The 10,622-nt window shown below is 53.2% G+C and overlaps 1 protein-coding gene across 1 annotated transcript; it reads right to left on the reverse strand.

Annotated features, from left to right (window-relative positions):
* Positions 1-5,370: 5,370 nt before the first annotated feature.
* Positions 5,371-10,354, reverse strand: HAND2 (heart and neural crest derivatives expressed 2). Its single transcript, XM_056855143.1, has 2 exons — positions 9,770-10,354; positions 5,371-5,478 (listed from the first exon to the last, which is right to left on the reverse strand). The coding sequence occupies exons 1-2, from the start codon at positions 10,343-10,345 to the stop codon at positions 5,380-5,382; spliced, it is 675 nt and encodes a 224-aa protein (XP_056711121.1). The 5' UTR covers positions 10,346-10,354; the 3' UTR covers positions 5,371-5,379.
* Between the last annotated feature and the right edge of the window lie 268 nt (positions 10,355-10,622).

The following is a 10,622-nucleotide window of genomic DNA, read 5'->3' on the forward strand; positions in this document are numbered from 1 at the left end:
ATTGGGTTCGTCTACGACGGCGACCCACCCTTCGCACTGACTCGGCCCTCGGCCCAGGGGCTTCGGCCGCTTGTTTTCGCAAAGCAGAGGCAGACGATCCCCTCCTTGGCAGGGGCTCGTCCCTTTGTTTTCCTCCCAGATCATGTCGCGCCAGCCTCGGATCAAGGACAAGCCAGGGAGCCAGCCAGGGGCAAGGATCCGTCTCTTTTCTCATTCCTCCCCCCCCATCTCTTCCCTCCCTGCGGCGCTCCACTGCTGTGCGGTTATCAGAGGGGAGAGGGAGAGATGGACGAGGCGGCGGAGAAGCTCCGGCTTGACCTTCTCAGGAACTCTGGGGCGAGGGAAGGAGAGGTGGCGATTCCTTTCTGGCCAGGCTCTTCCCTAGATCCCCAGCCGGCAGCAGCGCGCCAGGGCCGGGAGCTTATCAGGCGCGCAGCTCCAGGCCGGCGATCTGGGGCCAGGCCTGGTGACATCCCAATCGGCCATCAATTTACCTTCCACCGCCCCGCTTCCCCATTTAGCTTTTAACGTCAAAAGCAACATTTTTGTCGGCTCCGGCCTGTCTAGGGCTCTTGCGATTTCGCTCCGGGAATGATTGCTCCTGAGAAAATAGCCACAGTCCCATTACCGAGCAATTAAAAGGGATCCCCTCCTTCTCTCCCCCCCCTCTCCTCTCTTAACCCATCTGCCACCAATGGAGGGTCCCATGCCCTCCCGCCAGTTTTGGAACAAACAAAAAGAGAGAGAGAGAGAGAATATTTTTCAAAAAGCTCTCTGGGGGTGGGGGGAGGAGGAATCTCTCAGGAGGAGAGGAATCTCTCAGAAAACCCCTTCATACGCAGCGTTGAGCCTACGCATATTGACTTGGAAACCAGTTTCACTGAAGGCGATACTTTCTTGTTAGGATTGCATGTGACCGCGTGGATCGCTAGCATCTGTCAGGCACATCTAGGGCACCATCCTGCCACATTCGTGCCTCACGTAGATCCCGAGAGCCCCGCTGTCAGGAAGCCCCACTGAGATCCATTCCTAAATAGATACCACCCATCCCTGTTATTCAAGAGAGAAATCCCTTCCAAGGAAGTGTGTCCGGCCTTTCGCCTTTTAAAGAGCTGAATCCTGACTATTCTGAGGTAGATGCCAGCTCCACCTTTCCTCTTGAACGTCTTTTAAACATGCAGTAAGGAATACTGATACACACAGATACAGACCCCCAAGCCAGCTTAACCCACAAGTCATTTTCCGGCCGGTACTGAAACTGGCTCTCTGCCGCGCCCCTGAAGACAGAACTCTGGAAGCCAAGCCACATTATGCCCATCGGCCTGACTTCCAAGAAAATGCATTTAGAGCCGGGGTGGTGGGGAGTTGTGCAGGGGGCAAGGGGTTGGGGAGAAAGCCTGGATCTCTGGAGTTTGGTCTCTGCGAGTGTGCAGCCAGACACAGACTTCTGTTGAGCAGTTTGAGAAATGGGCGTTTCAAAAAGGGAAGAGTCTGAGTAAAGGAAGGGGGGGGGAGAGAAAGATTTATTTTAAATAGCTTTGAACACATATATCCTCCTCTAAAAAAACATCACCACAACCACGGGAAATAAAATGTCCGGCCCATCTAAAAATCTAGACGGAAGTGTTGAGAGGAGAAAGAGAAGGAAAAGGAGGAGATTTACTATAGGAAATTGTATATTCGGGCCCAGTGGCACCTTAGGGACCAACCAGAGTTTCGGGGTGCAGGCTTTCGAGAGTCAAAGCGCCCCTGGTCAGATACTCTCTTTGGCCATTTACGCATGAGAAGTTTCCCCTTGGATTTGCCACTCTCTAGATGCACATTTTCCCCATTCCAATTCTCAAAACTCAGCAATAAGCCCCTATGCAGAGTTTTGAGAATCTGGATGGGGGAAATGTGAATCTAGAGAGTAGCAAACTCAAGGTAAAACCTTCCATGCCTAAATGGCCTCTGACTCTCGAAAGCTCCTATCCCAAAAGCCTTGTCGGTCTCTAAGGTGCTACTGGGTTCGAATCTCGCTCTTCCACTGCAGACCAACCCTCCAGAGTCTGCAGGAAACACGCGGTCCCCAGCACTTTGCTCCCCCTCCATACCAAGCCAGAAACGGCGGGGCTAGCAGCAAGCCGACGGTGGTTGGGAGTGTTGGCTTCCACTCCTGTCGGCTTACCAGCTAGAGCCTTCGACCTTTGCTCGTGCGAACATCCATCAGACCCCGGGCTGGGCCGGGCCTGGCCAGGGCTCACGGCAGCTCTGAGCCGCGGCTTCTTCCCAAGGCAAGGCTCTGTCAACGCCACAGGCCTTGCCAGCCCCGACCCAAGCCGCCTGACCTCGAGGCTGGGAGAGGGCACGTCCTGTCGGCCGGTTGTTGTAACCTCGCAACCTTCCTATTGTCAGGGAGGCCCGGGCAACGGTGTAAAAGGCCTCCGCTTATCTTTTTGCGGGCAGGTGGGAAACCGACCTTCTCTCGTTGGACACTTTCACACACTGACAAATGCACTTTCAATCCACTTTAGCAATGGTTTGCAAGCGGGTTTTGCTGTTTCACGCAGTAAAATCCAGTTGCAAAGTGGATTGAAAGTGCATTGTTTAGAATGGCCATTTATGCACGGGAGGTTTTGCCTTGGATTTGCTGCTCTCTAGATGCACCTTTTCCCCATCCGAATTCTCAAAACTCTCCACGGGGGTTTATTGTTGTGTTTTGAGAATCCGGATGGGGAAAATGTGCATCTATTGAATGGCAAATCCAAGGCAAAACCTCCTGTGCATAAATGGATGTGTGAAAGTCCCCGTTTTCAGAGCCCGTCCAGAGCAAGCCGCGTCCAATATGCATGGGAGATTTTGCCTTGGATTTGCCATTCTTTAGATGCACATTTCCCCCATCCGAATTCTCAGAACTCTGCATGGGGGCTTTATTGTTGAGTTTTGAGAATTTGGATGGGAAGATGCGCATCTAAAGAGCGGCAAATCCAAGGCAAAACCTCCCATGCACAATCGAGAACAGCATATAGGCGCATCTGTGAGGCAGCCCACGAGGATTTCCAGTAACTTGGCCGGTGGTGGTGGTGAGGGCTGAAAAAGTATGAAAGTGAGCTCGAGGCAAAGGATGGAAAACCCTTTCTCTTGACCCTGAAGACCTGATCGGGAAACAAGCACACTTTCTGGGGGCGGGATGGGGGAAGGGGTGAGTTTCGTGATTGCGCAACTCCATGCACATCATGAACACATGAAGCTGCCTTCTGCTGAATCAGACCCTTGGTCCATCAAAGTCATCAGTATTGTCTACTCAGACAGGCATCACTACGGTTGTATGCTAATAAACCAAAGGGCCTTTTCCTTTTTTTTTTTTTTTTAAGGCCGAATTTCAGGCGAAGAGACTGCCCGGGAGGTTTTGCCTTGGATTTGGCCGCTCTTTAGCTGCGCGTTTTCCCCATCCAAATTCTCAAAACTCAACAATAACCCCCTCCCCCATGCAGAGTTTTCAGCATTCGGATGGGGGGGGGGGAAACGTGCATCTAGAGAGCAGCAAATCCAAGGCAAAACCTCCCAGGCATCAATGGCCGAGGGGGAGAAATGCGGGACTTTGGAGCAAAGAGAAGCCGACTCCAAGCTCCCCGCCCGCCCGGTTCTGGGCTTCCGGACCGCCGCGCGGTTCCGGGGGCCGAGCCAAGCCCTTCTTCCCCCGTCAGAACCATTATCGGGTCCGATTCTCCAGCTCTTGCCAGGGCGGGATTAAAAAAGGGCCGGTGGCCGTGAATTGGGGGAGCGCGCGGCCCAGGAGAGTTTTCCTGGGAACCGCAAAGTTAATATTCAGGTCACCGTTTCTCGTTGTAAATCTTACGTCTCCCCTCCCCCTTTCCCTCTCTTGCTCGCCCTTTCAGACTCGACGAGAAACTACTGGTTACATAATCCCTTCTACCGAGGCTCTCCAGCTTCCTTGGCCGCCCCCCAGCAAAACCACCAGGCAGGGCGAGGCGACGTCACAGCCCGCTGGGCGCAACGCCCTGCCGGAGCGAGGGCCCTTGGCGAGGAGAAGGCGCGGGAAAGCGGTAGGGAGAAAACTTTGGGAAGTCGAAAACAACGAAAAAGAAATCAGACTCCGCTCTCCTTCGTAGTACCCTTCCTCTTTCCGCCCTTCCTCTTCCCAAACACTTTTAAAAAGACACCGTTAAATATCCATGTTTTAGTTAAAAAGAAGTAAACAGATCTTTTCTCCAGAATCGCACACACACACGAGCAATCTTGGTTTCTGATTTGATGCAATGCTGTACTTCTGTCTACATAAGCAACTATATATTAGAAACAAATAAATATTATTTCAGCACGATGCAAAGGCAGCCTTTCCCCTTCGTCTGGGTGAAAATTACTTCCGAGGAAATGTGCTTAGGATCAGAGCAACACTCCCCCCAATACATTTTCTTGCCCCCGATATTTCTCCGACACGTGGTCAAGACTTCTTTCTCGAAAAAGAAGCTTGCAGCTCCAACCCAGGCGCCTGTTTTCTCAGAAGTAAATCCCCACCAATTCAGGAAAGCTCTTCCAAGTAGCCGCGCATAAATGGCACAATTTGGTGGCACATGGATCACTAACAGTGCCGTCCTATGCAGGTCGACTATGACCCTACTCAGGCCTATTCAACTTTCAGGAAAGCGTTAGTAAGATTAGACTATTCACTTCCCTCTCCCTTTTGCCTATGACATCACAAGATTTTCTACGGAGGCATAAGAGGTACCATTCGCTTTTAGTAAAAAAACACACACAGTGGTTTATTTGAATAGTTACAGCGTTTACACCTTTCCAAATATTCACTCCACGGTACTTTTCTAATTTTAATATATATTTTTCTTCCTCAAGGGCCGAAGTGCACAAGGACAAGGTGGGAAACCTCTTCCAACTATGGACAGACCACGAGGGAAAACAACGACACCGACCTCCCGACTCCACCCGAGGAAGGGAACCTTAAAGGGGGGGCGACTGGATAGTCCTGGACTCCCTCCCCACACGTTTAACAAAGAGGGCAGGTCACAAAAGAGAGATACACTTTACATCCACACACCCACGCTGCGAGTTTTTCCTTTTTTTTTTGTCTCGTGTGTTCTATACAAACAAAGCAAAACAGCATTCACAGGAGAGAGAAAAAAATACATATATATATAAAACGACGGAGACCACGTTACCCCTTACCACGCCGGAGTGTTCCTCTTCATATATTCAAATATGGAATGCTTTCCTTCCAAGATCCACATTTTTAAAAGGGGGAGAGGAGGGGAGGGAAATTGCACATAAATAAACCGGGCGGTCCCCAAAGCACCGCCGCCTCCAGGCGTCCTTCGCTCCGCCGCCGCGCCGGCTCCGAGTCCTCCCGGCGTCTCCCGGCGGCGCTCACTGCTTGAGCTCCAGAGCCCACACGTGCTGCGGCCAGCCAGTCCGTCCTTTGGTTTTCTTGTCGTTGCCGCTCACCGTGCTCTTCAAGATCTCGTTCTGTGGGGAAGAAGAGGCGGACGGGAGACACCGAGGGGTTACCGCCTTGCCTTGGAAGGAGCCCGGGGGAGGCCTTATGAGCGCTCGCGTCTGAACGGTCCCGCAGCCCGCGCCCCTTTGGCCCCAGGGGCAGGAAAACAACCAAGCGACCGACCAACCCAAATAATCTCGGGTTGGTGTCGCTGAGCAGGTCCTTTGGCCCAGAGGCGAACACGCACGGGAGGTTTTGCCGCTCTCTAGATGCACATTTTCCCCATCTGCATTCTCAAAACTCTGCATGGGGGCTGACTTTGGAGTTTTGAGGATATGGCTCGGGGAAACGAACATTTAGAAAGCGGCGAATCTAAGGCAAACCCTCCCATGCGGTTTCGCCCCATGCTTGCCCGGAGGCCTCCCAGCAGCGGAGCGAATCTTCTCGCAGGGCAAAACCCCGGAGCAGAGCTGCGTGCTTCTAAACCCCTGGCAGTCAATGGGCGTAGAAGAGTGCGGCTCTGCTTCGGATTGCGCTCCAACCGACAGCTCTCAGGCAGGGCGGAGTGCCACCTTTCAGTTTGCAGAACCGGCGCCTTCGCCAAGCCAGGAGCCACCCACCAAGACGGTTAAGCCGGAGGGAAAGCCAAAACTGTGAATGAAATTACAGTGCCGTTATTAGGACGAGGACGCAGCTCCGGCTTAACGGCTTTCAGGACCGGCCTGACCCACGAACAGGAGCGCAGATTCACTCCAAGAAGCCAATCCTTAAGTACTCTACTCAGGATCCTACTCAGCTTTGCATGGGAGGTTTTGCCTTGAATTTGCCACTCTCTAGATGCACATCCCCCCCCCCCATCTGAATTCTTAAAACTCTGCATGGGGGGTTATGGTTGAGTTTTGAGAATCTGGATGAAGAAAATGTGCATCTAGAGAGTGGCAAATCCAAGGCAAAACTTCCCATGAATGAATGGCCTTACTCCCAGGGAAGTGTTTTTTCGGATTATGCTGCTGGGATCCAACGCGCTGGAAAGCTATTTTGGGTGCAAAAGCCAGAATAAAAAGCACGCACACTTGAGGTCTTTCTTGCATCCTAAAGACAACGACCCTCCGGCCAAAGGGCATGCGAAATGTGTATTATCTCCTAGAATCAGTGGCGCAGCTTTAGCCATATGAAATGCAGAGGCTGTAGGGAAATCATTCTAAGTCACCACCGGGTCTGCACAATAAAACAGCCTCCGCATTACTGTGCATAAATATACCCATCATTTCCCGCACATCTGCGCAGCACACGGTAACGATCCCTAGCGGGGTGGAAAACTCGCCCATTGATCTAATCCATGCCTGTGACGCAGATTCGCCCGCACGAGGGGAAGCGGCACGACCGCACAGTCTTTGCAAACGCAAAACTCTTCAGTTCGTCAGAAGGGGATTCTCTGAGAGGACAGGAACGTGCCCGCTTGGGCCTGCCTATCTTCCCAAGGCAATGCCTTTCCCCTCCCAAATACGGAATAACATAAGTGTGGCGAATCTGTAGAAATTTTCACGGGATCCTGCACACTTTGACTTGAAAACAGGACTCCAAAGGGAATAAATTTCCAAATTAAAATGTTTAGGAAGGGAACGCCGAGCATGTAACTCAACCTTCAGATCATTTTTGAACTCTCTTTTGCCATGCACATTTTTATTTTGTTCTCTGGAGAAGGGAGCTTTGATTCTCCAAAGCCGGAAATTTTGCTGCTCTCTAATGTGCCATTGGACCGCAATCTCGCTCTTCAACCGCAGACCAACAGGGCTGCCCACCTAAAACCATTTATCTTGTAGGCGTATTCACCTTCCCTTTCGACCCAATCCACTGGTGTTCTCCCACCTCCTTCCAAAAACTATTGGTGGTGCTCTATTGATTCAGGGCAAACCGATCCAAGCCTAAGAGAAAGATATTGTGAATTACTGATAGAGGAAGGAAACGCTCCTCAGCAGACATTTGCAAGGAAGTCGCTGCGTAAACTTCAGAGCAGGCTTAAACTCCCTTTTACACCCTAAGTCGAAAAAGAGGGTGAAAGCAAAGGAGTCGGTTGTGATAACTGCAAGCTTAAATGCGGGCGATAATTGTAAGTAAATCGCAGTGAAATTAATAGAAATCTATACCGAGTTTATGTTTGAGCAGGGATCCCAGTGGCGAGCTGCGTACACTGCACTGCAACTTTACAGTGGCAGAAATAAAACACCAACAAACACTATATATCTGAACTCGGCAGCTCCCACCGCAATCCGAAACAGGGAAAACACTGTGCCACTACGAGCAGCAGGGCTTTGTGCTCCTGGAGAATCTTCCCCTTAAATTGATGTGAAGAACAGCAAGATCTCTGCCGGAGAAAGTGGTCTGCAGTACTCTGCTAACGGCCTCAGTCCACAGTTTACTACATTTGGGGCAGCCGGAAACCAATCTGAATGATATCTGGGAACGGTGGCTTGAAGGCCTAACGCCTTCAATCCACAGAACAGCCCAGCCCACAAAATTAGGGAAGGGGGCCCTAAAACAGCGGGAAGATGAGAAGATTTTGAAGAATTAAATTGAATTGAAACCTCTGGACTTCGGTAAGCACAGACTTGCTCGTGGGGCGGCGGGTTTCCCTTTCTCAAGCAGCTGCCTCTCAGACCCCCCCAAAGAATTCTCTGCACATGTCCTTTGAACAGGGCTGCCCTCCGGGCATGAGGGCGCCGTTGCTTTGGTGCTGTGGGGCCGCCTTGAAACCGTTTCAGCATAAGCTCTGGCTAGCCCTGCCCGCCCTCGGAGCACTTCCTGGGAGCTGGAGGTCAGCTCCATGGACATGAACGGCGTTTACCGTGCAAGACCAGGCATACCGCAAGCGAGCAACGCTCCATTTAATCCAACCGGGCTTCATTCTAAAGCCATTTGTTTTGAATGCGGGGAATTTGAAAGAAGATTTCAAACACCGCCTGACCTGTCAACCGAGTGGGGTGGGATTACTCCTGATGGCGACTCCTCTCCCTAGGACCCTCCATATATTTTTTAAGAGAGCCTTCCTTTCAAATAAGTGTTATCGGGTGGTGAAACTCCCCTTCCACGTAAAGAGCGCACGTGTCTCCAAGAAAACTAGTTCCCCACTTTCTCGCCTGGAAAAATGTAACCCAGAGAGTCTACAGGGAAGCCATTCACGGGTTAAGCGCCGTCCTTCCCACGGACAAAACTGCATGAGTTTCATAGCTCACTATCCCGGCACAAGCTCCTAAAATGCAGAGATCTTTAAGTGCCTTCTGCTCGGTAGAAAGAATAGGATTTTAAACCCAAGTCAATGGGTTTAAAATGCGGGTGCTAATCCGCTGCCTCCAGAATACTGACTTGGGAAATAAATCCAATGGCGAACAGTCACCCTGGACGCTCCCTCTTCTACCAAACTCCTATGGAAACCAACCGGCTTTCCCACCATGGAAAGGAGAATCTGCTCTATTTCAATGAAAAAATGTCTCAGTTGGGGATATTTAGCTTCTCTTCTTCAGACACGCTTTCCTCCGAAGAGTCAGCTTTAGAGCCCGCTATGGCTGTATTTATGCATCGAAGGTTTTGCCACTCTATAGATCAGGGGTGGGGAACCTTTTTTCTGCCAAGGGCCATTTGGATATTTATGACATCATTCGCGGGCCATACAAAATTATCAACTTAAAAATTAGCCTGCTATATTTGGTCAAACATTTAGCCAAGAGGCACGACCGTAGAGCGACTTGCTTTTGATCTCTGCCGTCCCCACCTGGGCCCAAGAGATTCAGGCAGGGCAGCATCCTTCTGAGCTAGAGATAAGCCAGGACCCATGGAGGGCCTGACCAAATGATTTTGCGGGCCTTATACGGCCCCCGGGCCTGACGTTCCCCACCCCTGCTATAGATGCACATTTCCCCCCATCTGAATTCTCAAACCACTAGGGGGGGGGGGAGGGTTCTTTTTGAGTTTTAAGAATGCGGATGGGGAAAATGTGCATCTAGGGAGCGGCAAATCCAAGGCAAAACCCCCAATGCATAAATGGCCACTTGGACTACTGAACTTCACTAGGCCAGGCTTCCCAGTAAAATCCTGAGAGGCATTTCATTGGGAAGTGCATTCCCGGGGAGGGCAATGCAGCTGAAATCAAGGCACCGTGGGCCGGGATCCTAGGCACCCTTACTCAACTAAAGAGGGCTTACATCTGAGTCAACGTGCATGGCGTGCCTCCGGCTGCTGCGTGGAAGGCAGGCCAGATCCCGGTGCTGGACAGAGGGGTGCCCCGCGCCCCCTTCCCTCCCTCTCCCCCCCGACCCCACTGACCAGCTCCTTCTTCCTCTTGTCCTCCTTGACGTCGGTCTTCTTGATCTCGGCCTTGAAGGCCTCGGCCTCGCCGTTGGCCTCGTCCTTGGCCAGGAGGTCCATGAGGTAGGCGATGTAGCTGGTGGCCAGGCGCAGGGTCTTGATCTTGGAGAGCTTGGTGTCGGCGGGCACGTTGGGGATGCACTCGCGCAGCTCGGCGAAGGCGCTGTTGATGCTCTGAGTCCTGCGCCGCTCCTTGCGGTTGGCCGTGCCGCGCCGCTTGACCGGCCGGGGCCCCCCGCCGTCCAGGCCCGGCGGCCCGCCGCCGCTGCCCGGGGGGGCCAGGCCGCCCACGTAGTGGTGGGGGTGCTCCAGGCCCGCCGCCCCGTTGGCGTACTCGGGGCTGTAGGAGAGCGCCATGCTGTAGTCGGGCGGCGACATCTCGGCCGGGTGGCTGCTGATCAGCCAGCCGTGGAAGTAAGGGTTCTCCTCGTGGCCGCAGCGGCTGGCGGCGGCGGCGGCGGCTGCGGCGGCGGCGAAGGGGTAGCCCTCATGGTGGACCACCGGGTGGTGGGGGAAGCCCCCCACCAGACTCATCGCCGGGACCCCCGGGCGGCCCCTGCCTCTCCGCTGCCTGGCGCAGAGCCCCCCGCGCGGCCTCAGCGCGAGGGGGTCGCCATCGGCCGGCCGCCGCACGCTCCCCCGGGGCCCCCGCAGGCAGGATCGGGGCCGCCCTCCGCAGTCATGCGGCGGCGGAGGAGGAGGAAAGAGGGCGCTGGGAAAGGAGCGCCCCTCCGGCCGCCAAAGGAGCCGATGCGAGGGGGCGGCCCCCTCCCCCACCAAAGCAGGAGGAGATCTCCACCGGCTGGGCTTC

The sequence above is a fragment of the Euleptes europaea genome, chromosome 9 (assembly GCF_029931775.1).
Source record: "Euleptes europaea isolate rEulEur1 chromosome 9, rEulEur1.hap1, whole genome shotgun sequence".
Taxonomy (NCBI): domain Eukaryota; kingdom Metazoa; phylum Chordata; class Lepidosauria; order Squamata; family Sphaerodactylidae; genus Euleptes; species Euleptes europaea.